Here is a 17720-nt window from a genome sequence, read left to right on the forward strand (position 1 = left end):
TTTAAAGCTTTATTTATTTATTTATTTATTTATTTATTTATTTATTTATTTATTTATTTATTTATTTATTTGATTTTTTTACCCCGCCCCTCTAGACCGTGTCTACTTTATGGGTTAAAACCAGCCCCTTTGAATTGTGCCCAGAAATGGATCGGCAGCCGGTGGAGCTGCTGCAATGGGGTGGGGGTGGGGGTGGGTTATGTGATCTCTGTATCCAGCCCCAGTTAGCCATCTGGGCGCTCCATTTTAGACCGGCTGACGTTTTGGGGTACGATCCAGAGGCAGCCCCATGTACAGCACATTACAGCAATCCAGCCGGGATGTAACTAAGGCATGTGTCACCGTGGCCGGATGAGACCTGTCCGGGAACAGCCGATGCACTAGTTTTGATGGTTCATGAACCCTCCTGGCCACCACTGTAACCTGGGCATCCAGGCTCAGAGACGAATCCAGGAGCAACCCTAAGCTGTCTACCTGTGGTTTCAGAGGGAGCGCCACCCCATCCAGCACAGGCTGAATCTCCCTTCCTTGATCTGTCTTTTGACCAATCAGGAGCACCTCTGTCTGGTCTGGATTAAGTTCCAATTTATTCTAGACCCTGATCTAGAGCCAGAACGACTTGCTCGGGTTTAGGTGCTAAGGAGAAATAAGAGTTGGGCGTCCTCCACGTACTGGTCTACCTCTGTCTCCTCCACATGAGCAAAGATGAGCAATTAAAAGGTTATGTCTTGACCCAGCCTGTTGTTAGCCTGTGGAACTCCTGGCCACCGGATAGGGTGAGGGTATCTGGCCTAGAGGCCTTGAAAAGGGGATTGGACAGATTCCTGGAGGGAAAAGTCCATCGCAGGTGACAAGCCCTGATGGGGATGTACAATCTCCAGGCTTCGAAGGAAGGGACCTCCAAAGGCCAGATTCAGGGGGAAGGGGTTCGGGAGACAGGGATCTCATTGTCTCATGGGCTCCCAGAGACATCTGGTGGGGCCACTGTGAGATACAGGAAGCTGGACTAGATGGGGCCCTTGGCCTGATCCAGCAGGGCTCTTCTTAGGCTCTTATGTTTTCTCCTCATCAGCAATGAATTTCCGTCAGGTTTCAATAAGAATTCTTACATTGGCTAGGACTGTTTTGCAGGAAAAATATATTCTCCCCCCCCGCCCGGCCCACATAATTACACAACCATGGGGTCTGTGGCTTTATTTAAGAACTGTGCTCACGACCTGGGGTTCAAATCCCAGGTAGCCGGCTCAAGGTTGACTCAGCCTTCCATCCTTCCGAGGTCGGTAAAATGAGTACCCAGCTTGCTGGGGGGGCAATGTGTAGCCTGTATAATTAAAAATTGTAACCCGCCCGGAGAGTGCTTGTAGCGCTATGGGGCGGTATATAAGTCCAATAAATAAATAAATATAAATAAATAAAATAAACATGTACATAGCATTTTAGTGCAAAGAACAGAGACCTAAAGGAGAAACAGAACCTCTCTGTCTTGCTCTGGATGACAAAAGGAAAAGTAAGTATTTTTTCCACCCCTGACTTTAATAGCTACTGTAGATGACATACCTGCCCAGGGAAAGACTTTTGTGAAAGACTGCTCTATCATCCCTTGCTTTGCTAGCTAGAAATATCCCACAGCCTGCTCAGTACCAAGTCAAAATGTCCTTACAGTCGTGCCTCGCTTTATAATTGCCCCGCATTATGATGAAGCCACATTACGACGATCTTTTTGCGATCGCACTTGCGATCGCAAAACGATGGTCTAAATGGGGGGATTTCGCTTTGCGATGATCGGTTCCCTGCTTCGGGAACTGATTCTTCGCAAAACGACGATTTTAAAACAGCTGATCGGCGGTTTCAAAATGGTCGCCGGGTAAACAAAATGGCTCCCTGCTGTTTTCTGGGACAGATTGCTCACAAGACAGGCAGCGAAAACAGCTGCCCTATGGAGGATCTTCGCTGGACGGTGAGTTTTGACCCCACTGGAACGCATTGAAGGGGTTTCAATGCATTTCAATGGGTTTTTTCGCTTTACAATGTTTTCGCTTAACGGTGATTTTCCTGGAACGGATTATCGCTGTTAAGCGAGGCACCACTGTATTTATTAAGTCTTTGGGAGTTGAAGACAGTAACTGCACATGTTGAAATGCAAGGGCTTTAATGTTTTAATTTTGTGTTTTAAACTATTTTATTTTAGATGGTTTTACAGAGATCCTGGTTGATAGAGACAGTGTCTTTTAACAAGATCCTGTGATACAGGGCGGGTTATAAATGTTTTAATAAATTAAGTCAGTGGATCTTTTCTTGATTTTGATCATGGCACTCCTTTTATCCTTCATGGAGATGCACATGCAAACACACTCAGCATGGCCTTAGCAGGTACTGCGCAAACCCACAGACATCCAATTACGGACCAGCTTGAAAGAAATGAAGATTTGCATGCCTGTAGCTGCTGCAAACTGGGGGTGATCACATTTCCACCAGCTTCCAGCTTGGCGACTGAACTTTTTTCAGCCTCCCACTGTTTCTGCAAACAGAGCACTCTCATGCCAGGGTATGAAAGAAAGGGTGGTGGATCAAAAGAAGCCGGAGCGCTTACCATTCCGCGGGTGCTCCGGGGATCCCGCTGCCCGCCGACGGCACCATAACAGCATTTCTTTCTTCGGTGAGTGTCAACCTCATTTCTAACAGCTGAGCTTCTCGGTCTGCATCATCTTCGGTTTTGTCTGGAAGAGGCCAACTGATTTTAGTTTCCCTCTTCCTTCGAGGGAATCTTTCCAGCATCAGATTACCTAACGAGGAATTCCTGTGCCTTGCAGAAAATTCTGCACTGGGTTTTAGGGAAGACCTTGTTCAGATAGATAAAGAGTCAGCAATGCAAGGGGAAAAGTGCAAGTGGGTTAATTTAATCTGGGCTCCCAGCAATGCAAGGCTCCGCTTCCTGCTTTATCACCAATAAATCCTGCCAAATAGTTTACCAGCATCCTATACGCACACACATACACACAGGTGCATATATTATGATTATTATTATTTAACATACCTTTACCCTGCCATTCTCCTAAAAAAGCACAGAAGGTGGCTTTACGCCATCAAAAACACAGTATTAAAAGCCAAAAACAGGTAATTATTCAAATATGAAAGAACTAATAACATTATATTACAAATATGAACAGGGCTTGAAATATTTTCGAAAGGTCTCACCAGTCAGTCAAAAATTTCACCAGTCAGCATGACCAAATTATAGCCTTGCCATTTATCGGGATTGGGAATCGCTGATTTATACCCTCCGGCTTGGGTTGCTTTATTACCTGCGTGCCTGTGGAGTCATGAAGCTTGTATAGTGGTGCCTCGCTTAACGAGCGCCTCGGTTAATGACGAATCTGCATAGCGACGTGTTATTTGTGATCGCAAAAGCGATCACATTGCGATATTCCTAATGGCCAAAATCACTTTGCGATGATCGGTAAGCGTTTCGCTTACCGATTTTCACATAGTGATGTTTTTTTAACAGCTAATCAGCGGTTCCAAAATGGCCGCTGGGTAAAGAAAATGACCACCCACACTGTTTTCGCGCCCTTTCTTCGCTTACCGGGCAGCAAAAATGGCGGCCGTATGGAGGATTTTCACAGAACGGTGATTTTTTTGCCCATAAGAACGCATTAAACGTGTTTTAATGCGTCCCTATGGGCTTTTTTGCCCCGCATAGCGACGAATCCACATAGCGGTGATTTTTTCGGAACGGAAAAACGGCTACATCTCTATGTGCTGCTCGAACTCTCTTCTTGCGAGAAGAGGGCAGTTTCCCCTTTGCAATGGGAGGGGGAGGGGAGGACTGCAGGATTAGAGAGAAAGAGGGACAGGCGGAGGGGAAGGAGGCAGGGAGGGAGGGAGCTGTGACTCATCAAACAGCATTTTTCACTCATCACAGATGAATGGATGAATGCATTTTTTCAAGCCCTGAATATGAAGTAAAAGCATTTTTAAAAAAAACAGATTTAACAATATATAAACTCTAGACAGTCAGTCAGTAAGGAAAAGCCTGCAAGACTTTTGACAATACATCTGCCCCAGGCTGATCTTGAGTGGCTGGGTTGCTCGGTGGCTTTGCCATCTCATCTCCTTGTGTGAACCAAGAGCTGACGCATGGCATGTTTCATGCACTTATATAGCTGCCCATAAGCAAAGTGTATTTCAGAAGAACCCCTCTCTCTGTCTCTTTACTGACTAACTTATTCAGGAACGTTATGACAGAATTGAAAGTTATTTACAGTAACTAGCCACAAATATAAACTGCATCAAAGTCTGGAAAAGGTACCCGTTTGGACTAGACTCCCCCTAAGGCCGCACAGCCAGGGCTGGGGGAATTCTGGGAACTGTAGGCGAAAACAGTAACTTTCTCCAAGCTCTGACTCTTCATTCTTACCAGGCTTCCCTGCCAGTTTCTGCAACTGCTGATCGAGATACTCTTGGCGTTTTGTAAGCGCATTCAGCCACTTCCGACGGAGCCTCTCCAGGTCCCTGTCCTGCGGAGAATTAAGATTCTCTTCTTTAAAGGGGTCAAGTATTGTTTCGTGAACAAAGAGTGGAAGAACTGGGCATGTTTAGCCTTGAGAAAAGAAGACGGAGATAGGAGAGCACTTTTCAAAGCCTTGAAAGGCAGACCTACAGAGGAGGGGGCAGGATCTGTCCTGGATCATCTCAGAATGCAGGACGTGTAAGAATGAACTCAAGCCAAAAGAAGCCAAGTTTTGGCTGAATATCAGGAAAAACATCTCAAAGGTTAGAGCAGTACAACGGCGGAACCAATGAGCTTGGGAGTTTCCAACGTTGGAGGCATTCAAGAGACAATTGGACAACCGTCTGTCAGATCTGCTTTGATTTAAGATTCCTGCCTTGAGCAGGGGGTTGGATTCAATGGCTTTATAGGCCAATTCCAACTCCATTATGCTATGTTTCTATGGAAGTGGGAAGATGGGCTTCTGAGCCCCTCCACGCAGAAAAATTTCAAGGGCCAGAGAAGCAAGCACTGAAAGTATCAGAAAATACCACCTACTGATGTGGGGTTTCTGTATTTCTATAGGTAAGATATGGACAGTCTTAAGTGGTTCCTTCTTTTCTATGATGTAGCAAACTTAAAAGTCTAGTTATCTTCCTTGGAACGTACATTCAAAGATGAAAACTGATTTAGTAATGGTTGAAGCATATGTATTCTTTCAACCAGAAGGGTTAGAATCAGGAACTTGTATTTATCTTTAAATGAAAAGCAAGCCTCTGAGGATTATGTTTCGGTCAAAGGGGACGGGATTCTGTATTGTGCAGCTTTATCCACAAAAACCTCTGTTTATGACCAGACAGTCATGTTGACTCTCTAGTACAGAAAGGGTAGGGCAATACGATTAAAACACTTACCCCTAAAAGGGGAAAACAAGGCTATATTTACCTGGTAACTGTCCATGTCATCATCTTCCTCCTAAGCAAAAAGCACACCGATTCAAATAAGTTAGTATCTCCCACTCATGTCACTCAACACAAAGTAAAACGGCAAGTTGTAAATGGTGATGCTCATCTCAAGAAAAGGACACCGAACACCCCAACCTGTCTGTCTGTTATTGTATTTGTCATGTGCTGTCAACTTATCTCTGACTCATGGCAACCCTACGGAGGAGCAATCTCCAAAAATGTCCTCTCAACAGGCCTGCTCAGGTCCTGCAGATTCAAACTGTGGTTTCCCATATGCAGTCAGTCTATCTCGTATGGGGTCTTCCTCTTCTCCTGCTGCCATCAGCTTTTCCCAGCATTAGTGTCTTTTCCAGAGAATCCTGCCTTCTTATGAAGAGCCCAAAGGAGGACAGCCTCGGTTTCTGCATTTTGGCCTCCAGAAATCATGGATTTGGTTGTAGGCAGGCTTGATCTGCTTGTCCATTACTCCTTTGACATAATGCTATAGATTTTAAGGCTTGAGGGAATGAAGGAACACAGGAAGTTGCCTTGTATGAGATTTGGATTCCTGCCTCGAGCAGGAGGTTGGACTTGATGGCCTTAGAGGCCCCTTCCAACTTCACGATTCTCTGATTCCTCATCTGGCCCAATACTGTTTACTCTGATTGGCAGCCTCTCTCCATGACCGAGAGAGGCCTTTTCCCACCCCTTATGCGCTTGGTTATTTGAAAACCTGAACCTGCATCCTTCTGCGTGAATAACAGACGCACAAGCCACGAGATACAAAGATTTTTCTTTCACGCCCAGGACCGTTGTATGCTCAAAAAGCCAGCACTCTTTTACCTGGTGGTTCTCGTGATTTTTTGGCGGCCTGATGTTTCTTGTCTGAACGCAACCCACTGCAACGGACAAGATGGATTCTTCCATCAGCGGCAACGTCCCAGACTCTTGCACGGACTTCACTTCCACCTGAATCCGACGGGACTGACCCTGCACAACGGGGAAAGGCAAAGATGGGAGCTAGGAAGGAAAGGCCAGCAGAGGAGAGACCTCTGCTGGCCGTAGCCTGAAAAGACAAGATCGCTTCGGAAATGCAGAAAGAATTAGGAAAAGACCATGCGGTTCAGGGGTTCGCAAATGCAAGAGTAAAGTAGAACAAGTAATAATTTAAGTAATATGGCCTATCATTGGCTCCTTTTCTACCTGGTGAATAAACAGAATTAGAATCCCAACCTTCTAATGGACAATGTCTGTACTGTCCCTCCTGCTTTTCCTGATTCCTGAGCAGGCAATGAGAGGCAGTCACAAGAGTAAATTAGCAAGTCCTTTGTTTGGCGTTTGGCATGGAGATTTCCAACCATGTTTACAAAGGAAGATGCTGGATACCACACCTCCCAGTGGCCTTTACAACCTAGCTCTGAATTGACCTCTAACAGCAGACTCAACATGGATGTCTGCTATGAATTTTTAAGACTCTCACCTTCCATGTTCCCCCCCCCCCGTCCATGGAGAGGTGGTGACTAGCCTGAAGAAGTGAGATTTGCTTATGAAAGCTTGCTTCTTTGTATGATTTTTTTTAAAGCTGTTCAATTAAGGTATCTTCTTACGGTTGCATTTGGAAATGCAGTAGCCTTCCATCATTTTATTTGTATTTAATAATAATAAAAAAGAAAGGCTAGCATTTTATTTGTTACTGCTGTTGTGGCGCAACACAGCTGTAGAACGCAGTGGGCAGAAATTTGATTGGGAAATTGTTAGCCATAGAAAAGTTGGTGCAGGTTTTTGCTTCAAACAGCTGAATCAGGCAACCAGGGGCACAACAGTGTAGGCCTATGCGGACTTCTTAACGACTGATAATTCGCTAATGAGAATCACGCCACTCATGTTATGCTGGTGTAAAAATGTATATGCCGATTTTGGTCAGCCTATGGTCCAGGGACGTGGTGGCGCTGCGGGTTAAACCGCAGAAGCCTCTGTGCTACAAGGTCAGAAGACCAGCCGTCGTAAGATTGAATCCATGCGACGGAGTGAGCATTGAGACTGTCTGCAGGCAGAACCTGGGCTCGGCTGCTCAGCTTCGGCTACAGGTGGGCATACCTGCCAGGTTCATGCTACTCTGCTCCTCGTTCCCCCAACAATTAGTTTGTTCTCTCCAATTTTCACATCCATTTTCATTTAAAAAAAATCAGTGAAAGGCCTTTTACATGTTCATAAACCCTTTTACAAGGCCTATGCAAGAAGCCTGCAATGGAATATGCTTCTGTTTATATTTTCTTTATACCATACAGGCCTTCTTTGATCATTCCCCTTTTTGTGAGAAGTTCAGTACAGTAGGAAATTGGTTTCTATGGATGCTGAAGAATGTAGATTATAGCAAATGCCATTATAATAGGGAATGCTATATATAGCATGGTCTCTGGCTCCCTCCAGTGGCCAATTCTGGTAATGACCTGGTGAGAATATTATTTCTTGAATGAACAGTATACATTGCATGGTCTCTGCCGCCCCCCAGTGGTAACATCTAGTAACTTCATTGTTGGAAATATGCATTTTCAGGAACATTTCTTTTAATATTTTTGACATTATCAGACTGTGGATAAGTGGATCAGTGGATATTGATGCAGTGGATAGGGGGGTCCTACTGTACTGAAGAAGAAAGAGCAGTACTGAACCATTGCATTCTGCCAGGTAAACTGATCTTTGCAAACGGTCCACCTTTCCATCTTACCTGCCTGAGCTGAAAGATGCCACCGGTATGCACGTCCTTTGCTGGAATCACCTCAACTGGGCAGTATTCCCCATTCTCATTCAGCTCCAGAATCTGAACCCACAGCTCCACTTTGCGAGTAACCTCACTCCACCTGCAAGAACATTCCTTTCATTAATACGATGGAATTTTGCTTTTCTAACGAGTACTCCTTCTACCTTACGCTGGTCTGGGAGGGTTCGTAGCTACTAAGAAGATGTACAAATGTGACGTATGCATGCAAGGGAGTCTGAAACTGAGTAAAGTAAGTAGTGTCAATGCAAGCTCAGGGGGAAGAACATTCCTATGCTCCCCCTGCGGTCGAATCTAAATTGCTTGCAGGAGGAAGGCATAAGATGTTGGTGGGTGTCATGAGACCCACATTTTTGTGACAGCTCGAAGTTAAAAAAATATCTGCCACCCATTTCTTTGGACTTTAAAAAAAAATTAAATAAAGTAGAGAGAGTCAGAACTCCGGGCCTGAGTAGCTCTTCCAGAGCATGGTTTTCTCCAAAATGTTTCATCTGATGGAGGTGGAGCAGTGGCTGAATTGCAATACTGCAGCCAAAACTCTGCTCACCACCTGGGTTTCAACCCTAGGTAGCTGTCTCAAGGTTTACTCAGCCTTCCAACCTCCTGAGGTCAGTAAATTGAGTACCCAGCTTGCTGGAGGGGGGGCACAATGCGTAGCCTGCAAAATTAACTTGTAAACCACCCAGAGTGTGCTTGAAACACTATGCAGTATACAAGAAGCACACTTTGCTTTTTTGCTTTAATTCTCATCTCCCACACATGGCATTTTAAAGACATATGTTTTCTAATTCCTTTCCCCCACTAAATCCCGCCTGTTTTACCGGTCTCGGAGGCTTCTCGTTTTGGCTTGAATGATTCCCAGGTCCCACAGAGCTGGTTTCTTCCGAGGGTCACACTGCTTATGCCCGTAAACCTCAATGGCTAAAGCGCCATCGTAAAGGTACTCCATAAAATCTTCTGTAATGTTGACGGAAACCTCCTAGGTAAAAAAAGAAAAAGGTAGAGATGTCAGAGTGTCATCCATCGCTTATCATTTTTCATGACTTCTGCTGACTGGAGGAAAGGGCATCATAAACAGCACACTCGGGGAAAACCACAGAAGGAAATCTGTCTAGGAAAGAGGATTGCTGAATTAAAAGAAGGCATTGGTAGAGATGGCTGTTAGGATCCTCTCATCTCTATGACGCAGCGGCCAAAATCCTATTGCGTAGCGTCAGTCCATTGAATCAATGAGGATCTGTTGAGGAGGCAACTGCTCCATAAATAGCACTGATGCCAATGGGCTGGTGACTCTAGCATGACTTACGATGCTAATCAAGAGGACTCCACGACTGATCGGGACAAACGGCTCAGAATATACCATATTTATAGGATGCTTTAATCAGTGCGATCAATCAGCCACCCAAGGGCTACAGATGCACCCTGCTATTATATGGTCTGTGTCCTGGATACCTGAGGGAGCATCTCTCCCTATAAATACCTGCTTGATCACTAAGATCTGGAGGCGGCCAGCCTCTCCCATGTCCCTCCATGGAGAAGGATCCGTTATGTGGATTATTGTTCCATTATTATGGAATGCCCCTCCCTTAGAAGCACGGGAGACACTAATCTTATTTTGATACCAGGTTACAATGTGGCTATTCAGAAAAGACTTTGGGACTTGGCATTCACAGACTATGGGGGCTATGTTATTTTGCATCTCTGTCATTTCTAATACAGTGGTACCCTGCATGATGTCGAAATCGCTTGACGATGACTTTTTTTGCAATTGCTATTGCAATCGCAAAACGATGGTTCCAATGGGGGAAATCTGCTTTACGTTGATTAGGAGCCTGTTTTTTTCTGGCTCCGCAAAATGGCTTCCCTCCCTTCTCAAAATGGCTGCTTTCTGGTTCTGCAAAATGGCTTCCCTTCGCAAAATGGCTTCCCTCCCTCCTCAAAATGGCTGCTTTCCGGACAGAAGCTTTGCATTACAGCTATTTTTAACAGCTGATCAGCAGTTCTCTACGGGCAATCTTCGCTGGACAACGAGGTACTTCCCCCATTGGAACGCATTGAACAGTTTTCAATGCATTCCAATAAGGATTTTTTTCACTTGACGACAATTTTGCTTAACAGCGATTTTGCTGGAATGCATTATCCTTGTCAAGCATGGCACCACTGTATTTTTAATGGTTTTACACTGTTTTATTGTCATACTGTGGCCAGAGGTCTAAATATAAATATAATGGAATATAAATGCCCCAAACAAAACAAAAACTTTTGTTTTAAATCCTAAACCAACCCAAGGGGCACAAATATTATGTTGTACATTTGCTCATGTTTTTGGCTTGCTTTTTTAACAAGGTGTCAAACCTGCAGTTCAATGCTTTCCAAAGGGGGAGAAAAAAATTCACCAAAAATTAACGAAGACTCAGAACAAAGCCAAATTAAGTTTGCAAAGGCTTTAGACGGTGCACTAACGATCCCAAGCATTTAAAACCGTTTTTGAACCTTTTAAGACACTTTAAAAATAGCAAAAACGGAACATCGCTAAGCGAAACAGGGGACCTAAAACTGTCATCGCTAAGCGAGGCAAGGTTCCGAACATTGCTATGCGAAATTTCCCCATAGGGAACATCGCTAAACGGAGCGCAAAATCACTCCAAAAACCTCATCACTAACCGAATATATCGTTAAACGAGGCAATCGTTAAGCGAGGCAGCACTGTATCCCTCCGTGAGGGGTCTTGGATGACACCGTAAAATATCCCTGCCTGGCTTATTCACAAACTCAAGTGCATGGGCTATACGTTCATGCTTTGGTATCATAAATTAGAATTTCTGGCTTAAAGGATGTATGGAGTAAGTAGAATTTATAACCTAATTTTGGAACAAGAGGAAAAAGAGACAGAAATAGAAGGGTTGAAATCAATTTGGGAACATGATTTAAAGACAGAAATTAAAACAGAGGATTGGACAAAAATTTGGAAGATGAGAGTTTTAAGATTAATGTCGGTAAGAATATAGGAAAAATTTTAAAATCAGTTTAAGGTGGTCTATGACTCCGGTGAAATTGAATATAATAAATTCAGACTATTCTAAAGCCTGTTGGAAATGTGATGAAGAAATTGACACATATGGAGTAGACTTTGTCTGGGGGGGCGGGATAGAAATCAAATAAATAAATAAATAAATAAATAAATAAATAAATAAATAAATAAATAAATAAATAAATAAATAAATAAATAAATAAATAAATAAATAAATAAATAAATAAATAAATAAATATTCATATGTGGTGGGAGTGTAAATGGATTCAGAAATTTCGGAAACTAATTTTAAGGAAATATATGATATATTTGGAAAAGATACTGAATTCAATTCTAAAAGTGCTTTGTTGTCAATTTTTGATAAGATAGAACTTGATTATTGCTCGAAAGAATTGATTTCGAATTTTATGACAAGTGCTAGAATATATATATGGGACACTGCATTAAATTATAAAGTGACTACCGAACTGAAGATGAAAAGAGGGAAAATAAGTTAAAATATTTTTAATGCTATTTGGGATAGATTTATTGAATTTGTATTAGTAAAAGGAAAGGGAAAACCCTCTAAGCAACAATCAATACAATTTTGGAAAAGAGGTTTGTATTAAAAGTATTGGTCCAAAGGGTCCTGTGGGTATGGGGGTGCACTGTGGTTTAGATTGTATTAGTACAATCTAATTGTACTAATACAATGCATTAGTATTCTTGCATTTGTTTTTGTTTTGGAAATTTTTAAAAAAAATAAAAAAGGATGCATGGATGAGGCCACAGTGAATACAAACATTTCAGGAAGCAGCAAACCATCAGAGGCTGTTGTCTCCCCTTCTGTCTTTAGCAATTCCGGGTGTGTACATTTGTGTTTTTGGAATTTAGCTCCCAGAAATTCCCCCAATCATGGAGCGGAAGTCCAGAAACAGAAATCTGATTGCCTCTATGAGCAATACGGACTGCGCCTCTTAACATTTGACATGTTTCAGAGTTCACCATCTACAGCAGTAAAGACCCCAAGACCCCAAATTACATTGCAGTGGTCAAAGACGACCATGCATCGCGGCTCCTTGCTGATGGGGGAGAGTGAAGGATCCACCTCGGGGGCCACCGTCACAGGTTCCAGCTGGTCCCAGAAAGAATACTTGCAGAAGACAAAATTGGAGAGATGCTGAGGCAAGCCGGTAGCCTGAAGGATTTTGATCTGGAAAGAAGGAAGCACAGAAGGTTCTAACTCTTATTCATTCATTGATTCATTCATTGATTCATTCATTCACTGATTGATTCATTGATTCATTCAATTTCTATACCGTCCATCTGACCAATGGTCACTCTGGACAGTGCACAACAGTCACCATAACATACAATAACATAAACATAGTTAAAAATCAAAGTAAAAAAGTTAAGATTGAAATTAACATTACATTTGAAATCAGGCGGCAGTTACAAATACAGTGGTGCCTCGCATTACGACGTTAATTTGTTCCAGCGAAATCACTGTAGAACGAAAACGTCGTAATGCAAAAATAAAAAGCCAATTGAAATGCATTGAAACCCCTTCAATGCGTTTCATTGGGTTGGAAACTCACCGTCCAGCGAAGATCTTCCACAGGGCGGCCATTTTCGGTGGCTGTCTTGCGAGGAATCCATCCCAAAAACTGTGGGGAGCCATTTTATTTACCCGGTGGCCATTATGAAACCACCAATCAGCTGTAGAAAAATTGTCGTTTTGCGAAGAATCGGTTCCCGAAGCAGGGAACCGATCATCGCAAAGCGAAAAAACCCTATTCAGACCATCATTTTGCAATCGCGATTGCGATTGCAAAAAGATCGTCATAATGCGGTTTCATCGTAATGCGGGGAAATTGTAAAGCAAGGCACCACTGTAACAGGCTCACAGTCTCAACAGACTATTCAAAGGGAGTATTTCGGAAAGTCTTGTAGAATAAGAAAGCTTTAAGAGATTTCATCAAAAGTTGCAAGGGAAGGGGCCAGGCGAATTTCGGGGGGTGGCTCATTCCAACATTGAAGAGCCACTGCCAATAAGGCCCAGCTTGCTGTTTTCTCCTTCCGAGCTTTCCCTCAAGGTCCCAAGCTGACCAGCAGATGAACAAAAGGAACAGAAATGTTATATAGCAGCTCTTAAAAATAGGGGCAGAATCTAACCCATCATCCGGAGAAGGCAGACTCCCAGAATCAACTTAAACTCAGCATTCAGCGGCATGAATCCACCCATTCAAAAGCTGGCGTTTTTTAAATTAAATCTGCCTTGACATATCCCAGACACTAAAGTGTGGTCTGAACATCTCCACAAGAGGTCAGCATATGACCAGCCTTGAGCGTGTGTGTGTTTAGTCGTTTAGTCGTGTCCGACTCTTCGTGACCCCATGGACCAGAGCACGCCAGGCCCTCCTGTCTTCTACTGCCTCCCGGAGTTGGGTCAGGTTCATGTTGGTTGCTTCGCAGACACTGTCCAGCCATCTCATCCTCGGTCGTCCCCTTCTCCTCTTGCCATCACACTTTCCCAACATCAGGGTCTTTTCCAGGGAGTCTTTTCTTCTCATTAGATGGCCAAAGTACTGGAGCCTCAGCTTCAGGATCTGTCCTTCCAGTGAGCACTCAGGGTTGATTTCCTTTAGAACTGATAGGTTTGTTCTCCTTGCAGTCCAGGGGATTCTCAAGAGCCTCCTCCAGCACCACAATTCAAAGGCATCAATTCTTCGGCGGTCTGCTTTCTTTATGGTCCAGCTCTCACTTCCATACATCACGACAGGAAAAACCATAGCTTTGACTATTCGGACTTTTGTTGGCAAGGTGATGTCTCTGCTTTTCAAGATGCTGTCCAGATTTGTCATCGCTTTCCTCCCAAGAAGAAGGCGCCTTTTAATTTCAGGGCTGCTGTCTCCATCTGCAGTGATCATGGAGCCCAGGAAGATAAAATTTGACACTGCCTCCATATCTTCCCCTTCTATTTCCCAGGAGGTGATGGGACCAGTGGCCATGATCTTAGTTTTTTTGATGTTGAGTTTCAGACCGTTTTTTGCACTCTCCTCTTTCACTCTCATTACAAGGTTCTTTAATTCCTCCTCACTTTCTGCCATCAGAGTGGTATCATCTGCATATCGGAGGTTGTTGATATTTCTTCCGGCAATCTTAATTCCGGCTTGGGTTTCTTCCAGTCCAGCCTTCCGCATGATGTATTCTGCATATAAGTTAAATAAGCTGGGGGACAATATACAGCCTTGCCGTACTCCTTTCCCAATTTTGAACCACTCAGTTGTTCCATGACCAGTTCTAACTGTTGCTTCCTGTCCCACATATAGGTTTCTCAGGAGACAGATAAAGTGGTCAGGCACTCCCATTTCTTTAAGAACTTGCCATAGTTTGCTGTGGTCCACACAGTCAAAGGCTTTCGCATAGTCAATGAAGCAGAAGTAGATATTTTTCTGGAACTCTCTGGCTTTCTCCATAATCCAGCGCAAGTTAGCAATTTGGTCTCGAGTTCCTCTGCCTCTTCGGAATCCAGCTTGTACTTCTGGGAGTTCTCGGTCCACATACTGCTGAAGCCTACCTTGTAGGATTTTGAGCATAACCTTGCTAGCGTGCGAAATGAGTGCAATTGTACGGTAGTTGGAGCATTCTTTGGCACTGCCTTTCTTTGGGATTGGGATGTAGACTGATCTTTTCCAATCCTCTGGCCACTGTTGAGTTTTCCAAACTTGCTGGCATATTGAATGTAGCCTTTTGTTTCTGATCATGGGGCGTTCTTGGCAAAGATACTGGAGTGGCTTGCCATTTCCTACTCCAGGTGGATTGCGTTTAGTCGGAACTCTCTACTATGTCCTGTCCGTCTTGGGTGTCCCTGCACGGCATAGCCCATAGTTTCTCTGAGTTACTCAAGCCCCTTCGCCACGACAAGGCAGCAATCCATGAAGAAGAGCCTTGAGCAGCGCCAATGAATATTGATTCAAGGAGAAAATCTTAAAAGACCTTTTCCTTGTTTCTCCAATATAAAATTATTGCTCCAAAAGAACTGAAGACAATGGACAGGTTTATCCATAGAATAAGGAGGTTGGAAGGGGTCTCAAAGGCCATCGGGTCCAACCCCCTCCTCGAGGCAGGAATAAAAATCACAGGAGATCTGCAAGGTGGTTGTCTACGTTTCTCTTGAAGGCCTCCAGGGTTGGAGCCCTCACCAGCTCCCAAGGTAATTGTTTCCACTGTCATACTGCTCTAACAGTTAGGAAGTTTTTCCTGATATTCAACTGAAATCTAACTTCCTGTAACGTGAATCCATTGTTGTGTGCCCTGCACTCTGGGATGATTGAGAACAGATCTCGCCCCTCCTCTGTAGGACAGCCTTACAGATATTTGAAAAGTGCTATATTATAACCCCTCAGCCTTTTCTCAAGGCTAAACATGCCCAATTCTTTCAGCCTTTCCTCATAAGGCTTGGTTTCCAGCCCCCTGATCCTCCTTGTTGCCCTCCTCTGAACTTGTTCCAATTTGTTAGCATCCTTCTTGAAGTGTGATGTCCAGAACTGGACACAATACTCAAGGTGAGGCCTAGCACCTCACAGGATTTGGAAACTATATTTCTATTAATGCAGCCTAAAATAGCACTGGCCTTTTTTAAAGCCACATCACACTTTTGGCTCATATTCAGCTTGTGACCTACGGCGATTCCAAGATCCTTCTCGCTCGTAGTTTTGCTGAGCCAGGTGTCCCCCCATCTTGTAAGGTAAAGGTAAAGGTTCCCCTTGACAATTTTTGTCCAGTCGTGTTCGACTCTAGGGGGCGGTGCTCATCCCCGTTTCCAAGCCATAGAGCTAGCGTTTTGTCCGAAAACAATCTTCCGTGGTCACATGGCCAGTGCGACATAAACACGGAACGCTGTTACCTTCCCACCGAAGTGGTCCCTATTTATCTACTCGCATTTGCATGCTTTCGAACCGCTAGGTTGGCGGGAGCTGGGGCAAGCGACGGGAGCTCACTCCGTCGCGTGGATTCGATCTTACAACTGCTTGGTCTTCTGACCCTGCAGCACAGGCTTCTGCGGTTTAGCCCACAGCGCCACCACGTCCCTTGAAATGTGATTAATCAGCCTACTCTCCCCCAACCTGGTGCCCATTGGATGAGCCGGACTGTTGTTCTTCTGAGTTGTCCCGTCACTTCTGACTTATGGCAACCCTAAGATGATGTGAATTTGTGAATTTTCAACCCTAAGATGATGCAATTTGTGAATTTTCCTCTCCTCTCATGAATGCATTGGAACTAAGCACTCCACTTAATCCTGTAACTGTTATTCTCCCCCCCCCCCCCGCCTTTTATTTCCACCCTAATGCAAACTACAGCTCAGGCTACGTCTGAGAAAAAAGTTAAGATGCTTACTTGACTAATTGGTGAGCCGTTTGCTAATAAAAGTACCTCGTTTGGGAGAGGATGTGCTTGCAGCAAACACAGGCAAGGCGACTGTCAGATCATAGCCAGCTTGAGACTAGAAAGGAGAAGTTCCCACCAATTTCTGAACTGCTGGATAGCTCAGCGGTTTAGGTACATGGCCGAGGAACGAGAGGTTGGGAGTTTGAATCCCCCCACTGGGCTTACTTGATAGGGGCTGGACTTGATGATCCATGGAGTCTCTTCCAGCTCTGCAGTTCCAAGATGATGATGATGATGATGAATTCCTCATCCCTGTCTTGGGGCACAGCCTATCTGTCTTATCCAGGCCACAAAACCTCAATGTTCTAAGCCAAGGTGGACCACTTGCAGCCTTCAAAATGTGGTTGGACTGCAAATCCCATCATCCTTCACCACCAGCTACCCCGGCTAAGCCTGAGGGCCATTACAGAACCACCACATTTAGAAGGCAAGAGGTTGTCCATCCTTGAATTGCAGCCCTGACTGGGAAATAAGCAAACAGAAGCTCTACGACTGTCTTGAAGAGTGGTCGCCCACTGTGGGTCCCCCAGATGTTCTTGGACTGCAAGTCCCAGAATCCCTCACCATTTAGCTGTGCTGGCCAAGAATTCTGGGAATTGTTGTCCAGGAACCTCTGGGGACCCCAGGTTGGGAGCCACTGGTCTAAAATGCTGAACAACAACTTGACAAAAGGAAGGATCTCCCTTTTTCTCCAAAGAGTTGAGTTTACTCCTAACAGCCACTGGGGCTTCAAAATGACATTCTGCATTACAGCAGCCTCCTCCAGAAAAGTCTGAGGCGGGAGGAGGTCTATCTTTTAACAAGACTGGGAGTGAAGGTGACCTGGAGCAGCTTTTCCTTAGTTAGCCAGATCCTTTAAATGTTCTTTCTCTTTGGACTCCTGTTCTGAGTTACCGTATTTTTTCCATGTATAAGACGCCCCCACTTTTATAATCCAAAATTAAGAAAAATAAGTGGAGCTTAGCAAGTGTAGGGGGAAAGGGATCAAAGCCCTGCAGGACCGCTTTGATCCCTGCTTTCCCCTCCACTTGCTTTTGTTCTCTCCTC

The 17720-nt window shown here is 44.3% G+C and overlaps 1 protein-coding gene across 6 annotated transcripts in view; it reads right to left on the bottom strand.

The window, feature by feature from the left end:
- The window catches only part of KIF13B (kinesin family member 13B), a 205950-nt gene that overhangs the window by 49441 nt on the left and 138789 nt on the right, over nt 1–17720 (bottom strand). For all 6 annotated transcript variants that reach the window (XM_078381692.1, XM_072986485.2, XM_072986508.2 and 3 more), the window contains exons 22-28: nt 12265–12435; nt 9034–9191; nt 8162–8294; nt 6277–6423; nt 5435–5464; nt 4418–4517; nt 2591–2717 (exon numbers count right to left, since the gene is read on the bottom strand). In XM_078381692.1, coding sequence (XP_078237818.1) covers nt 2591–2717; nt 4418–4517; nt 5435–5464; nt 6277–6423; nt 8162–8294; nt 9034–9191; nt 12265–12435 — 866 coding nt within the window. The remainder of the gene's footprint in view (nt 1–2590; nt 2718–4417; nt 4518–5434; nt 5465–6276; nt 6424–8161; nt 8295–9033; nt 9192–12264; nt 12436–17720) is intronic.

This window comes from Pogona vitticeps, chromosome 1 (assembly GCF_051106095.1).
Source record: "Pogona vitticeps strain Pit_001003342236 chromosome 1, PviZW2.1, whole genome shotgun sequence".
NCBI lineage: Eukaryota > Metazoa > Chordata > Lepidosauria > Squamata > Agamidae > Pogona > Pogona vitticeps.